The 16917-nt window shown below is 48.5% G+C and overlaps 1 protein-coding gene across 2 annotated transcripts in view; it reads right to left on the bottom strand.

Annotated features, from left to right (window-relative positions):
- EPC1 (enhancer of polycomb 1) overlaps positions 1 to 16917 on the bottom strand; it is a 166012-nt gene that overhangs the window by 135014 nt on the left and 14081 nt on the right. The window contains exon 1 of one of the 2 annotated variants that reach the window (XM_075315486.1): positions 1 to 346. This exon is cut by the window's left edge and continues 131 nt beyond it. The exons of the other annotated variant lie outside the window; for it this stretch is intronic. Within the exon in view, the coding sequence (XP_075171601.1) occupies positions 1 to 22 (22 nt within the window). The 5' untranslated portion in view covers positions 23 to 346. Of the gene's footprint in view, positions 347 to 16917 lie in introns of those variants that run through there. 2 annotated transcript variants of the gene reach the window in all.

The following is a 16917-nucleotide window of genomic DNA, read 5'->3' as shown; positions in this document are numbered from 1 at the left end:
CCCGGAACGATAATTTGCTCATTTTCTGTCTACCACAACAAAGCCATGCGACCGACGAGCGGGGAAATCCTCCCGTGCCGCGCGGCTCTCATGGGGTCTCCGTGTTCTGCCGCCGCGCTCTCCCACCAGCCGCCGGGATCAAAATGGCGCCTTTCCCGGTGTTCCGGGTGGTCCGTAGCTCGGTTCGGGCTGTTATTTTGTGGGGTTCTGTGCGCTCCGGTGTCTCTCTTTCTCCCTCCCTCTTCAATACGCCATGGCCAACATGGCGGACATTAAAACTCCGCTGTCTGCTCCCCCAGCCAACCCGAGCTGCGCAGCCATTCCCAGAGTGCATAGCGCGCCTGCGCGTCCGCCGGGCCCGGGCCAGCCGCAGCGTGGGAGCGCGCGCAGGAGGCGGCGGGAGCGCGCTTCACGCAGGAGGATGGCGGCGGGGCCGCGCCTCACACTGGAGAGTGTTACTATGGTGACAGATGGAGGCAGTGAGAGCAGCCCCCCCAGAAGGCCGAGTACTGCGCCACATTGCGTATCTTTTTTTCCCCTCATCACCTATAACTTTTTTCCACCCAATATCTATTTTTCTTGCTGTACAAGCTGTAATAATTTTTATTTAATCACCATTATTCATGAAAGTCACCCAAAAATCAGGCCCCATGCACACTGCGTTCCTCTCCCCATTCAGTGGTCCCACCAGGTCTTCTGCCCCCCCCCCCCCCCCCCCCCCCCCCCCAAATGGGATTCAGACATCTGCATCAGCGGAGCCACTGACTATAATGGTGCAGACGGAGTCACCGTGTGCCCTCTAATGCACCATTTTCAGGAGTATACACTTACTGGAGGCAGACACCCAGATACAGTCTACTAAGTCTGCGTGTTCCCCTCCAATAGGCGTATACTCCTAAAAATGGTGCACGACAGAGAACACAGTGACTCCGTCTGCACCATTATAGTCAGTGGCTCCGCTGGCGCATACATCTCAATCCCGCTTTTTGAGGGGGAATTCGGACGGAAGCCCCAATGGGACAAATGAACGGGGAGAGGAACACTGTGAAAGCGGCCTTAAAGGTGCTTTACACGAGACGATCTATCGTGCGATAGATCGTCGGGGTCACTGTTTTTGTGACGCATATCCGGCATTGCGACGTCGGGCTGTGTGACACCTCCGAGCGACGCAGTATCGCTCACAAATCGTGAGTCGTGTACTTGTCGCTCGGTTTCATAATCTCGTTTAATTAAAATGGCGCCTGTTGCTCATCGTTCCCGTGGTAGCACACGCCGCTCCGTGTGACACCCCGGGAACAATGAACAGCAGCTTACCTTTGTCCCGCGGCACCCGCCGGCTATGCGGAAGGAAGGAGGTGGTCGGGATGTTTACGTCCCGCTCATCTCCGCCCCTCCACTTCTATTGGCTGGCCGCTGTATGACGTTGCTGTGCCGCCGAACGTCCCTCCCCCTTCAGGAAGAGGATGTTTGCCGCCCACAGAGATGTCTCACAGCAGGTAAGTGCGTGTGACGGGGGTTAAAGGGAACCTGTCAGCAGAAATTTCGACTTAAACCTAACAAATTCCCCCTCTGCAGCTCCTGGGCTGCATTCTAGAAAGGTCCCTGTTAGTATTGTGGCCCCTTTCTGACCCAAAAAAAGAGTTTATATCGAGGTACCTTTTTGGCTTCTGATTCTCTAAATGTGTCACGGGGGCGGGCTGCCTGATGGCCGTTATTCTGCACCCTGTTCCTGTAGGCCGCCCCCATCGCCGATTTCTATACTTCTGGACGCCGCCCACTGCTCCAGCCATCCCCGCGCATGCCCAGTGCTCATCTCTCGTGGATGAGCACTGTGCCCAGTGTCACCGGTGGTGACGTGCGCGCAGGGTTTAGATTATGGGCGGTGCTGTGATGTTAATTACCAAGCAACCGCCCATAATCGCGGGACCGCGCATTCCCCCTCGGCCTGCTTCTTTCTGCGCAAGCGCGCTGCAGCTGAACTCCTCCTGATCGGTGTAGTCACTGCTCCGCGCTCCTCCCATCTATTTCCTGCCTCAGGGCAAGATGGGAAGGAGGTGACGTGAGTTCAGCTGCAGCGCGCTTGCGCAGAAAGCAGGCCGAGGGGGAATGCGCGGTCCCGCGATTATGGGCGGTTGCTTGGTAATTAACATCACAGCACCGCCCATAATCTAAACCCTGCGCGCACGTCACCACCGGTGACACTGGGCACAGTGCTCATCCACGAGAGATGAGCACTGGGCATGCGCGGGGATGGCTGGAGCAGTGGGCGGCGTCCAGAAGTATAGAAATCGGCGATGGGGGCGGCATACAGGAACAGGGGGCAGAATAACGGCCATCAGGCAGCCCGCCCCCGTGACACATTTAGAGAATCAGAAGCCAAAAAGGTACCTAGATATAAACTCTTTTTTTGGGTCAGAAAGGGGCCACAATACTAACAGGGACCTTTCTAGAATGCAGCCCAGGAGCTGCAGAGGGGGAATCTGTTAGGTTTAAGTCGAAATTTCTGCTGACAGGTTCCCTTTAACATCTTTGTGTGCCACGGTCAACTAATTGCCCGTGACGCACACACGACGGGGGCGGGTACAATCAATCGTGAAATTGCAAGATAGATTGTACCGTGTAAAGCAGGCTTTAATCTTTTCCATCTATACCTTTGGTCTGGGTCAACTCAAAGTCCCATAGTTTTCAGTACCACCTATACGCTGATAACACTGAGATCTACCTCTGGCCCAGACATCACCTCTGCTGTCCAGAACCCCGGAGTGTCCCATCAGCCATATCCTCCTTCTCCTCTCGATTCCTAAAACTCAATGTGGGAAAAACTGTACTAATTCTCTTTCCCCATCTCACCTATGTCCCCCATACCTGATCTGTTTATTAGGGCTCAGTTCCATTTGTGTTTTGCAAGGAAAAACATCAGACTGCACTCGCACCAGGGCAAACCTGTGAATGATTTCTCATGCCATATCTGCTCGAGAAATGAATCGCAGCACGCTGCATTTGGCAGAAAGTCTCGGCTCACGCACCCCCATACAAGTGTATGAGGGGGTGTGTGTGTGTGTGTGTGTGTGTGTGTGTGTGAAACATCACACTGCACTCTCATGTCATCCGAGTGCAGTTCGATATATGGCAAGACAAGCCACGGAGGAGATGGGGGAGAATGTGCTCCCTACATCTTTTCCGTAGCGGTGATCCGATCGCATCAGTCGCAAAACCCTCAACTGACGCTCGCTGCAGAGGCTCATTAGCTTATCACTTCCAATTTGCTCACATCGGAAGCTATGTGCAAGTGGAACCAAGGCCTTACAATAAATAGCACCAAACTCTCCCCAATACCCGAAGTCCGCTGCCTCGGGAGTGACCCTCGCCTCTGCTTTGTCCTACATACCACACATTCAACCCCTCACTACCTTTTGCCGTCTTCAACTCAAAAATATTTCCAGAATCCATCCTTTCCTCAACTCCCAATCTACGAAAATGCTAGTGCATGCCCTCATCATCTCCCGCCTCGATTACTGCAACATCCTCCTCTGTGGCCTCCCTGCGAATACTCTCACACCTAGCGCTGAACTGGAGTATCCTGGGCCCATCAGAGAAAATCATTTTTGGGGCTCACAATGTAGAAATAAACATAAGACCACCAACTGTGTGGTAAAACCTGCTAATATCAGGGTATAATACAAGGTAATACACTTATTACAGCCCCTCTCCAGGATTATTTTTTTTTTCTTTTACTGCCGGAGCTGGGGTTCATATATAAGGTCCCTTACCTTACTCTTATACTCCCCCCTTCTGGCATCTTCACCGTCTAGATGCCAATGAGGTAGTCTGTCTCCGACAGTTCGTGTCCTGCCAGCTGCTCCAGTGTTTCATTGAGCCAGGGAAAGGGGGGGGGGGGGGGTTCACACCTCATTACAAAGTCTATGAGAGCCTCGTTCTGGCTCTCAGACTTGTATTGAGCACTTGTAAAGTAACTTATGAGTTAAGCTGGTGTCACACATAGCGACAACGACGTCGCTGCTACGTCACCATTTTCTGTGACGTTGCAGCGACGTCCCGTCGCTGTCTGTGACATCCAGCAACGACCTGGCCCCTGCTGTGAGGTCGCCTGTCGTTGCTGAATGTCCAGCTTCATTTTTTGGTCGTCACTCTCCCGCTGTGACACACACATCGCTGTGTGTGACAGCGAGAGAGCGACGAAATGAAGCGAGCAGGAGCCGGCACTGGCAGCTGCGGTAAGCTGTAACCAGCGTAAACATCGGGTAAACAAGGGAAGACCTTTCCCTGGTTACCCGATATTTACCTTCGTTACCAGCCTCCGCTCTTGCTGCCAGCGCCGGCTCCTGCTCTGTGCACATGTGGCTGCAGTACACATCGGGCAAGGAGAGCAAGGAGCCAGCGCTAAGCAGTGCGCGCGGCTCCCTGCTCTCTGCACTGTGACATGTAGCTGCAGTACACATCGGGTTAATTAACCCGATGTGTACTGTACCTAGGAGAGCAAGGAGCCAGCGCTAAGCGCGGCTCCCTGCTCTCTGCACATGTAGCACAGCGACGTTATGATCGCTGCTTCTGCTGTGTTTGACAGCTAAGCAGCGATCATAACAGCGACTTACAAGGTCGCTGTTACGTCACCGAAAATGGTGACGTAACAGCGATGTCGTTGTCGCTTAGTGTGAACCCAGCTTTACAGACAGTCAGAAGTTGCACTCACAAGATGGAGTCACGGGAAAGGGAAAAAAAAAAAAAGTGAAAATGCCACCGAGTGAGTATAAGACAGTAGCAGAGACCTTGGGTGAGTCTCAGACGAGCGTATTGCATCCGATGCGACATGCTAATGAGCTCAGGCTCTGCTGCGAGCCTGAGCCGAGTGTCATGCGACTGTGACCCGATCCTGCAATCAGGTGACAGCTGTGAAGCTGCGGGCGGGCGCTGCGGAGGAGAGGGAGGAGTTAATCCCCCCCATATTCTCCATTGTCAGCTTGTGTGTATATCGCACTGCACTGGGATAACATCAGAGTGCAGTCCAATGGATCTCTGGCACCCATTCACTTGAATAGGTGCGAGCGATACGGCTCTAGCAGAAAATCGCAGCATGCTGCCACTTTTCTCGCATCCGGAATCTGGATGCGAGAAAAGCTGATTAACTGCTCTTCTTCATTGACAAACATAGATACTAGTGCACTCGTTCGATTTTCATGCTCGTGTGCCCTTGCAAGCACTACTGCAGTGGTGAAAAAAAACCAGATTTGTATTAACCATCAAATGAATTGACAGACACTGCAGATTTGACATGAATAATGTCAATTTATGCTGCGGATATTCACCACCTATTTCATCCTTTGCAACACAAAAGGAAGTGGTCAGTGGTAACTGTGAATGAACGCAGCAATATTTGAGTGGATATTACCGCTGTTAATTTGCTGTGGGATTTCAATTGTAGAAATTCTGCAGCAAATATAGTGTGCACGTTCACATAATGTATGTACTAAAAGTGGTGGGGGCCCTAAATCAGTTATGTGTGACATTGGAATGATATGGAAAGAGAGCTTTCCCCTCACATGCCCCATACATTTTACGTAAATCTCTGTTACCTATAAGGCCACAACTTTTTATGAAAAGCCTCAGTTTGTTAGTGGTGGGGTAATAAACCTAAAGTCAGTCAGGGGTGATACAGCGGTAGGAGACGCAGTCAGTCAGGGCTGATTACTGGGGTAGGGGGGCACAGTGAGTTAGGGGTGATACAGGAGGAAGGGGTTACAGTCAGGCACGCGTGATATTGGGGGAAGGGGGCGCAGTGAGTCAGGGGTGATACAGTGGAGAAGGAGCTCAGTCAATCTGGGGTTACACAGGGGAGGGGGCGCAGTCAGTCAGGGGTGATATGGTGGAGGGGACATAGTCACTAGTCAGGGGTAATTTGGGTAGACGTGCTCAGTCAGTCATCCAGCTGGAAGCTATGCAGACACTGGCACCCAAACACCCCCCCCCCCCTTTCCATGATCGTCCTGCTCCTGTCTTCAGCTCATGCAGCACTTACCTTTCCCCACATACTAGTGTGTCTTCGACATCTCGGCGGCTCTGTGTTGGCTGCAGCAGTGTGATGAGATCACAGCTTGATGAACGCATTACGCTGTTGCACGCTGGGCTGCGGGATGATGCACTCATGGCTTGCTCTGCCCCATTAACCCGGGTGCCACCACATAGCTATTTTGCATGCGAGGCGCCTGAAGTGCCGCACATGCAAATTTAGCTATGTGTGGTGTGGCTGTGACTGGGGCCCGGCCCGGGGCTTAATAAAGTGCAGCAAGAACCCCAGCTGGGCCCCATCAGCAATGGCAGGTGTCTGGACCCACCAGAGGATCTTGCGGTTCTCCTGTGGGCCAATCTGACCCTGGTCACACCTCTTCAGTCCATCCTTAAGTTTGCCGCCCTACTAATCTACCTCTCTTCCCTCTACTTCTCAGCTTCTCCCCTCTGCAAATCCTTTAGTTGGCTCCCAATTCTCCACCGTATCCAATTCAAACTACTAACCATGACCTACAAAGCCGTCCATAATCTGTCTCCTCCATATATCTCCAAACTAATCTCCTGATATACTCAATCATGTAATCTCCGATCCTCCCAAGACCTCCTCTCTTCCACACTTATCCATTCCTCATCCAACCACCTTCAAGACTTCTCCAGAGCTTCCCCCGTCCTCTGGAATCCTGTGCCTCAACACGTCAGATTATCCGCTATACTTGCAATCTTCAAATGGAACTTAAAAGCTCATCTCTTCAAAAAATCCCTACAGACTGCAATGACCCCACCGCCTCCTCACCACTGCTGGAGCTGATGCCTCATCAATGCCGGAGCTGCTGCTTCACCACCAACGCTCCTCTACTGTCTCCTCCCCGCTATCCTATAGAATGTAAGCCCACAAGGGCAGGGTCCTCTTCCCTCTGTATTCTGTATGTCACCCTTTCTCATGTACAGCACCATGGAATCAATGGTGCTCTATAAATAAATATATTGTTAGTATGATTATAGTGGTACCAAGCATGCACAATTGTTGTTTTTTTGTGTTTTGTCATTTTAGCGGTGGAAAAATATTCTGAAATTATATATATATATATATATATATATATATATATATATATATATATATATATATATATATATATATATATATATATATATATATATATATATATATATATATATATATATATATAAGCTATTTTTTCTTTGTCGCCATTTTTAATGACCTGTAACACTTTAAATTTTGGTCTGTAGCGCTGTGTGAGGGCTCGTTTTCTGCGTCCTGAGCTGGCGTTTTAATTGATGCCATTTTATACAAAAACCAGGTTATTCCATTTTTATTCAGTGTTGTGGCAGCTTGAACCTGCGATCATCTTGTCGCTTGTACTATACACATCAATACACTTCACTGCTGCGTTTAGCGGAAAGTCACTGAATCCTATGAATAGCAGCTTCAGGCTGACTTTCACAGGAGTGCATTCAAGATGGGCACAAGGCACGGGGGTCTGCTAAAAATCATCATGTCAACCCATCAGCATCCCCTGATCACGTCACAGGTGCATAGTATGATGCCCCCCTGCTGGTTCATTGGAAATGCCGCTGAGATGGACAGGGGTATTTAATAGGTTATAGTCACAGCAGTTAGCCATCATCTGCTAAGAAAGATGTTGTCACGGCTGACGAGCTCACATCAAAGTCCGGGAGCGGCATATGACGACGGCCGAGGACTATGCGGCTCAGATGAATAGACCAAGAGGCCAATTATCGGTGGCTCCTCCCTGTCCGGCTGCTCCAGACTGCCAAGTCTTCCAGTCTTCCCCTATGTACATAGACTTGTCAGTCCAAGGTAGAAGATAACAGGACTACGCTTCAGAAATGCACAGTCCACGGTTTTCTACGTTTTTCAGTAAAACACAACAACACAGCCCCTGTCGGATTCAAACAGCATGGGGTTCGGGAAGCATCAATCTTGGGACTGGTTCTCTGTAATTGCATTCTGTAACTAAAGGTTTCTGCCATCACCCGTTTACCCTATGGCTCCATTGGGTGCAATATGTCTAGTCCAGAATCTACAGATCACATCCTATAGAACATATCACAATTTTGTTTTTCTATATTCGCCAAGAGGCCAGGTTTACATGAGTATATACCGTATATAAAAAAAAAAAAGTCAAAAGGTTTTTTTGCAAACTTTTTTTGCGTTTCCATCCACAAAAACAACGGCCATGACTATAATGGGTACGTTGTTCCATCCATGACAAATCGGGATAGAACTCATACTTTATAAATGGACTTATGAATAAGGCCAAAGGCTGCAAAGTCGGACGGCATCCGGTTAGATTTACTGTGCTTGTATGAATCTGCTGAACCTGGCAATCTGGACAGGACCAATGGCTAACAAGAGAGTATGACCCTGTCCTGACTCTTCCCATGATGCAGATTCCAACATGGCAGTTGTAAGACCCCCACAGGCAATAAACAGCTGTTATAGAAAAGTGCAGCAGCAGCTTAAACCCCAATCTCCATTGTAATTACATCGGTTCCCCAGGTCAGTCGAGCAGTAGAACCAAATGGCCATCAGCCATCTATGGCCAAATTTTGACATCTATTCTAGGATGATAATACTTAGGGTCTTCTGACCTAAGAAAACTGTGATTGGAGTACAATCCGTGTTTCACAGATATGCATTCACCCCAAAGGATTAGAAAATCCGATGCGTTTTGAATGCTCACAAACTTTGTCATAGCATGATGTGCTGGATTTCCGTTCTCCTGTTCAAATTGTCTTTCCAGGGAGGAAGGAGACAAACTCTAGCGCCACCTATTGGAAGTAGCGTTCTCTTCTCCTCTGAACATTTTAGAGTGGCCTTTTATTGTGGCCAGCCTAAGACACATCTGTGCAATAACTAAAGGCCACGTCTCACTAAGCAACATCGCTAGCAACATCGCTGCGGAGGCACGACTTGCTAGCGATGTTGCTGTGTGTGACCTGGCCCCTGCTGTGAGGTCGCTGGTTGTTGCTGCATGTCCTGGACCATTTTTTAGTTGTTGCTCTCCCGCTGTGAAGCGCACATCGCTGTGTGTGACAGCGAGAGAGCAACAACTGAATGTGCAGGCAGCAGGGAGCCGGCTTCTGCGGACGCTGGTAACCAATGTAAATATCAGGTAACCAAGAAGCCCTTCTCTCGGTTACCCGATTTTTACCTTCGTTACCAGCTCCACCGCTCTCAGCTGTCAGTGCCGGCTCCATGCTCCCTGCACACATAGCCAGACTACACATGGGGTAATTAACCCCATGTGTACTCTGGCTAGGAGTGCAGGGAGCCAGCGCTAAGTGGTGTGCGCTGGTAACCAAGGTAAATATCAGGTTGGTTACCCGATATTTACCTTAGTTACGAAGCGCAGCATGCTTCCACGCGTCGCTGTGTGACAGCTCACTAGCAACCAGTGTAGCGACGCTCCAGCGATCCTTGCCAGGTCAGGTTGCTGGTGGGATCGCTGGAGCGTCGCTTAGTGTGACGGTACCTTAGGCTGTCTAATCAGTATCTTGATATGCCACACCTGTGAGGTGGATAGATGTTCTCCGCAGGAAGGAGAAATGCTGACTTGCACAGATTTAGACAAATTTGTGAACAATATTTGAGAGAAAAAAAGGCCTTGAGTTCAGCGCATGAAAAATGGGAGCAAAAACTAAAGTGTTGCATTTATATTTTTGTTCAGTTTAAGATGGCCATCCTTCCACTAAATCATCTACTGGATGAGGGCAGGTTTGGAGACGCAACGTGGAGCTATTGTGTCCTACACGCAGGGAGAGCGGGAAGCCAGGAAGTGGCCAGTGCAGAGTAGAAAAAACTGGCCATGAATGGCTGACTGGATGAAGTTACCAGCCAGGAGCCGGAGGCTCTGAGGAAGCGTCGATCTGCTTCGGTCTTCTGTTAAACCTGGGGACAATAAGTCACAGGTTTTGGACCCCTGGAATACAGTAGTGTATGAACTAGTTTATGGCCCATTCACACGGTCTTACAAAACTGACTGGGACAGAACAATTGGTTGTATAACCGTTCCTTTTCCAACATTGTGCATGTTTTTAGCAGCACTATCCTGGATTGTACTGCTAATTATTCTCCATCATAAATCATCAACAATCGTTTTGCAGGCTTGTCACCGGATTGGCCAATAAGCCCATGTAACTGGGCCTCAACACGGTTTTGCAAATCTACCTAGGTTTTGTTCAGATGGACTGAACATAAAGCCGTGTGAGCAATTGTCAGCACAAACAATTTTCTGCACAGACCGATGCATTAACTGCAGCATGCACTGGTTGACCCCTTTTTTCTGGGCCAGACTATTGCATGTAACAGAAGGCGGCTCCTGCACCCATCCACAACGCAGAGTTGTGGATGTCATGGGCCAGATGTTATCACTGGCCATCTGGACCCAACCTAACACTGTGTGGTCCCACTATGTAGAATACATCGTTGCCCATATTTCACATTTACCTTTAAAGAGAATCTGTTAGAATTCTTATATACAGTGTGTTAGCAGTTTTGGGGCATATAAGAGCCCAGGCCGCTGTGTAGAACGTAAAAATCACTTTAAAATACTCACCTAAACGGTCGCTGTGGTGGAGTTGGGTCATATGGGCGTCTTCGTTCTCCGGTGCCTCCTTTTTCGGCCATATTTATCATCTTTTTTCTGAAGCCGGGGTACATGATGTGTCCTACACTCGCCAGCATTGAGGTCCTTCGCAGTATTGTAGTGCGCCTGCGCGGGACCGTTGAGTGTGTATGACGTAGGACGGGTCATGCACCCTGGCTTCAGAAGGAGGACGAAGATGGCTAAAAGAGGACGTACCTGCTCCAGAGAACGGAGACGCCCATATGACCCAAATCCACCACAGCGACCGTTTAGGCGAGTATTTTAAAGTGATTTTTACGTTATACACAGTGGCCTGGGCTTTTATATACAGCATGTTAGAACACTGTATATAAGAGCCCGGTGGTGGTGGCCGCAGCTTATAGGCCCCAAATCTGTGACTGGTTCCCTTTAAGGCTCAATGGTGATAAATTGTGCTAATGTGGTTGCCCTAGATCAGAGTACAATATCTCATCTAATGTATTCCTATAGGGTCTCATGGAAATGTGTTATACACTATGTTAATGATATGACAATTGCAATTAAAGAATTATCCAATGATGTATTGCCCGAGATGGAATGAAAAAACACTGTATTTGATAAGTCACAGCGTAACCACAGCCTAAAGGGTACTTTACATGCTGCGACATCGCTAGCAATCTCGTTAGCGATGTGAAATTCTAGATCGCAAGTGTGATCTTTCGAGATCGCACATAGGTCATTTTACGCATGTGCGAACTCGAAAGATCGCACTTGCGATCTAGAATTTCACATCGCTAACGAGATTGCTAGCGATGTCGCAGCATGTAAAGTACCCTTTAGGCTTTATTCACAGAGAATAGATGTAGTATGGCAGGTCATGGAGTCAATAAATGCTCCACCACAGGCCCACACACAGGCACGGCCAACGAAAGAAATCAAATGCTGTGACGGTCCTCTGGGTGTTTGATGGCACAGTGCAGCTGACCTATAAAGTTGCAGGTCTTGTACATGCAGTATGTCACAGGCTGTGCGTGCATGATTGCTGAGACGCTCATCAGTACACACCAGCTCGCTGATTCTAGCCTTGCCGCTGCAGCACAACAAAAAAGGTGAACTCATGTCAAGCACATACTGAAGTCCCTGCAGGGTCGCCCGAGCAGGAGATCTAAAACGACACTTGGTCAAGAATTTTAAAGGGTCTCTGTCAGCACAGAGTGACTGCTCAATCCAAGCACAGGCGCTCGGTGCATCGTGGTGTGGCCTAACAGTTCAGTGCACCTTCCACTTTTCTCCAACCTTCTTTGGCTCTATGAAGCCAGAGCCATCAAACAAAGAAGAGGGGAGTGTGGAGATCGAGGGAAAAAAAAAAGCAGTTGGGAAACTGAACTTAAATGTGTAAACCCAATGTAAAAAAAAGGAACCCGTCAGGCGATTTATGCTGCCCAAACCGTGGGCAGTATGAATAAATATCAGGCAGTGCCTTAGGACCAATGCAGGTCAGAAACGCTTTGCCATTTCTCCATTATCTATCACACACACACACACACTGTATAATGTACGTATTCTGGACGCTTTTAATCAAATAAATTGGATTTTATCCTTTCATGTAAACATTGTGCTGGTCGCTGTGCACTAAAGACAGGTGAGCCGACACTTAAGGTGGTGTCACACATAACGACGTCGCTGCTAAGTCACCATTTTCTGTGACGTAGCAGCGACATCCCATCGCGGTCGCTCTGTGTGACATCCAGCAACGACCTGGCCCCTGCTGTGAGGTCGCCGGTTGTTGCTGAATGTCCTGCTTCATTTTTTGGACGTTGCTCTGCCGCTGTGAAGCACACATCGCTGTGTGTGACAGCGAGAGAGCGACGAATTAACCCGATGTGTACTCTGGCTAGGAGTGCAGGGAGCCAGTGCTAAGCGGTGTGCTCTCACGTGCCAGTGCCGGCTCCCTGCACACATAGCTGGAGTACACATCTGGTAATTAACCCAATGTGTACTCTGGCTAGGAGTGCAGGGAACAGGGAGCCGACACTAGTAACTAAGGTAAATATCGGGTAACCAAGAGAAGTGCTTTCCTTGGTTGCCCGATATTTACCTTAGTTACGCTTCCACGCGTCGCTGCTGGCTGGGGACTGGTCGCTGGCGAGATCTGCCTGTTTGACAGCTCACCAGCGACCATATAACGATGCACCAGCGATCCTGATAAGGTCAGATTGCTGGTCGTGATCGCTATGTGTGACATCACCTTTACTTAGCATGAATAAATGCCTGGCAGCCAGGTATGTTTTTTCTAATAAATATTCAACATCCTTAAAATTTCCTTTTATTCAGTCCTTTAGAACGTGCTGGGACAGTGGGATGTGTATAAGAGGACGGCAATTTTGTGTTTGCAAACGCTTCAATGGGTTCCAGTACCCAATTGGCACCCATTGAAGGGAATATAGATGCAAAACGAACGTCGTCCTATAGGCATCCCACTCTCTTCCAGCATGTTTTAAAGGACTGAATAAAAGGACATTTTAAGTATGATTTTCTGCATAGTCAAGGACTTTCCAAATTCAGCACCGTGATATCCAAGCATTGGAGTGCAGCCTCAGTTCACCATATATAAGGTTTCAGGTGCTTCTTTGCGATTTTATATGTTTTTCTAGGAGACACTCCAGCTTTTCAAAGGAGACAGTTTAGAAATCCAGGAGGGGACTATAGAGAGACACAAAAGTAGTCTGGTGCTGCCCCGACCATTGCTCCAGGTGATTGACTTATCTTTCCTTATGTAAATGCACGGGATAAACCTGTCAATCAAGTAGAGCGGAGTGGGGAGGCGGAACCAGACTAATCTGCATCTGCCCTGCCGCTCCTGGAGAAACATTTCAATGGGTCCGGCTGACGTTAGTCTAAGGGGTGCTTCACACACAGCGAGCTCACTGCCGAGATCGCTGCTGAGTCACGCTTTTTGTGACGCAGCAGTGACCTCATTAGCGATCTCGCTGTGTGTGACAATGAGCAGCGATCTGGCCCCTGCTGCGAGATCGCTGCTCGTTACACACAGCCCTGGTTCGTTTTCTTCAAAGGCGCTCTCCCACTGTGACACACAGATCACTGTGTATGACAGCGAGAGAGCGACAAATGAAGCGAGCAGGGAGCAGGAGCCGACGTCTGGCAGCTGAGGTAAGCTGTATCCAAGATAAACATCGGGTAACCAAGCTTCCAGACGGCGGCTCCGTGCAAGCGCAGGGTCGCTTGCACGTCGCTGCTGGCTGGGGGCTGGTCACTGGTCGCTGGTGAGATCTGCATGTTTGACAGCTCACCAGCGACCATGTAGCGATGTAGCAGCGATCCTGACCAGGTCAGATCGCTGGTCGGATCGCTGCTGCATCGCTAAGTGTGAAGGTACCCTAATGTGTATTGGAGCCTTTACATATTGATTCCTTATCCTATGTATAGGCTATTATGAGATCTTGGAGGTCTGGGGCACTGCTATAAAACAGATCCATAAACTGTGTCATGGTCACAACAGCTTGTCTTCTATACTTCAGCACACCATGTCTGCTGTTGCAGTAATAGGCTACACTAAACAGCAGCCTGTAATCTGCTAATGGCTACCGCAAGGCACACAGGGATAAATACAATGCAAGAATAAGCCTATTCTTAAAAAGGGGAAGAAGTAGGATACCAATTCCATACTTCATGGCAGTATATGACAAGTGTATTTGGGGAACTTGTCTGATTGATACCTAGTTCAAAGAAATCCTCTCCCTCTCTCTATATACACATACATACATATATACATACATATATACATATATATACACACACATATATACATATATATACATATATATACACACACACATATATACATATATATACATATATATACACACACATATATATATATATATATATACATATATATACACACACACACATACATATATATATATATATATATATACATATATATACACACACACACATACATATATACATATACATATATACATATATACATATATATATATATATATATATATATATATATATATATATATATATTTATATTTATTACACACACACACACACACACACGGTGGTCCAAAAGTAGGCGGACAGTATGTGTAATAGGATTAAGAGGGGAGAGATTTATGAAACAGATTCCACTTAATTTTTCACAGAATCTTTGGAAAATGAAAGGTGGAATCTGGTTGCTAAGGGCAGCTGAGTTAGGCTAAGTTCACATTTCCGTTGATTTGTATCAGTCACATGCGTCGCTTGACGCATGTGACTGATGCGCTGTTCAACGCTGTACAACGGATGACAAAGAACAGAATTCTTTGTCGGATTCCGTTGTGTGCGGGGGGCGGAGTTCGGGGGCAGAGCCGAGCGGGGGGCGGGGCCAGGCGCTGAGGATGTCAGTGGAAGTGCTGCGGTCTGCATGGCTGGGGACAGGTGAGTGTATCTGTGAGTGAGTGAGTGTGTGTATGTGCATGTATGTATGTATGCATGCATGCATGCATGCATGTATGTATGTATGTATGTATGTATGTATGTGTGTGTGCACATGCAAAGTGCGGGAGGGGGCGGGGCCAGACGAGGGTGTCAGTGCTTGTCTGCATGGCTGGGGACAGGTGTGTGTGTGTGTGTGTGTGTGTGTGCATACATGTGCGGAGTGCGGGAGGGGGTGGGGCCGAGCGGGGAAGTGTCGGCCTCCCTGCACACGTAACCAGCCTAAATATCGGGTAACAGCAAAGCACCCGATGTTTACCTTGGTTACCCGATATTTACCTTGGTTACGGGCCTACACCGCTTAGCGCTGGCTCCTTGCACCGTAACCAGGGTAAATATCGGGTAACCAACCAAAGCTGGTGACGTGTGCAGGGAGCCAGAGAGCATGCGCAGCGAAATCCGACGGATCTCGCTGCTCAAAAAACGTTACATGCTGCGTTCCCCCCGCCCGGCGGTCAGTCGTTCCACGACTGATCAGTCGGGCGGAGGGTGCAACGCAGCATCATCAGTCACAATCCGCTGCTCATACAAGTCTATGGGAGCAGCGGAATCCGCTAAACGGATTCCGCTGTTTACAAGAGCAGCGGATTGTGACTGATAGATTTTAGCGGAAATGTGAACTTAGCCTTAGTTTCACTTTACACCATGTTTGATAAATCTCCCCCTTCATAACGCTATTACACATAGCACACCAGGCAGTAAGTCCACCTACTTTTGGACTACCCTGTATATATTAGTAAATGTGCTCCCTTCTGCAGCTTTCTTCTCAGAGATTGGTGCCCCATCATCATCCCCAAAAGTGGCCTCCACGGAGGTATAGTGAGCATTGTGTAAAGTCTCAGCGACACCTCTCTGGTCTCCTCTTTGCAGCCGGATGGACACATCACCATCATTATGGTCAATCCCACAACAATGGAAAGGCGGAGCAGTCATGGTTCGGACTTTCCATGGCGCTCCTGCACAGTAGGCAGAGGCCAATGGAGGTGAAGATAGGACTCCAGTCCCAGAGACAGAGGAAGACTCAGCAGAAGGCCGCACATTAGAAAACAGTCACATTTAATATGGGGGGGGGGGGGAATTAAATAAATAATACACCATCCATATACTTGTTACATGCCAATATTAATAATTATAAACAGATCCCAACAAAGAAAATACGTTTTTCCTTCCTCTTCCCCCCGATTCACTGAGCAGAGAAATGCTGATAAGTTTTGGAAGAGCGCAGAGTTTCCTGCTAAAATGTGCAGCTGACAGAGGGAGATGAAGCTGCAGATAGAGCGGTCCAGCTACTGACATCACCGATCTCTGGGTATGTTATGACGTGTCATGTGACCGAATTCTCCCGTGTATCGGCCTATAGACTATGCAGCTATCAATCCACAGGGATGGGTGGAAGGACTCCAGAATACACAAGACCCAAAACTAGGAGTCCAATATATAACCATGCATAGGTAGACCCAGAAGAGGGCCCCTGTGCAAGGACAGTATAAGGGCCCTATAAGACCAAAGAGCTCATCAAAATACACAATCCCACCTGTTTTGGAGGTAAAAAATAGGCCCCTTACCCCTTGGGCCCCTGTGCGGCCACACAGGTTGCACCAATAATATGTCCGCCCCAGTAACCATGATGATAACCACGAGTAGTTCTAGGTGCATATTGCTAATCCCTGTGTCTAGTAGCATAGATAAAGGGATCTTTAGAAAAAAGTATTTCTAAAGATCTTTTATCGTATGCTAATGAGCGAGGGGACTAGTCCCATGAGCATTAGTTTCC

The sequence above is a fragment of the Anomaloglossus baeobatrachus genome, chromosome 6, assembly GCF_048569485.1.
Source record: "Anomaloglossus baeobatrachus isolate aAnoBae1 chromosome 6, aAnoBae1.hap1, whole genome shotgun sequence".
In the NCBI taxonomy this organism is placed as follows: Eukaryota; Metazoa; Chordata; class Amphibia; order Anura; family Aromobatidae; genus Anomaloglossus; species Anomaloglossus baeobatrachus.
Note: the sequence above shows the minus strand (reverse complement) of the source record. Positions and strands in the feature narration are given on the sequence as shown.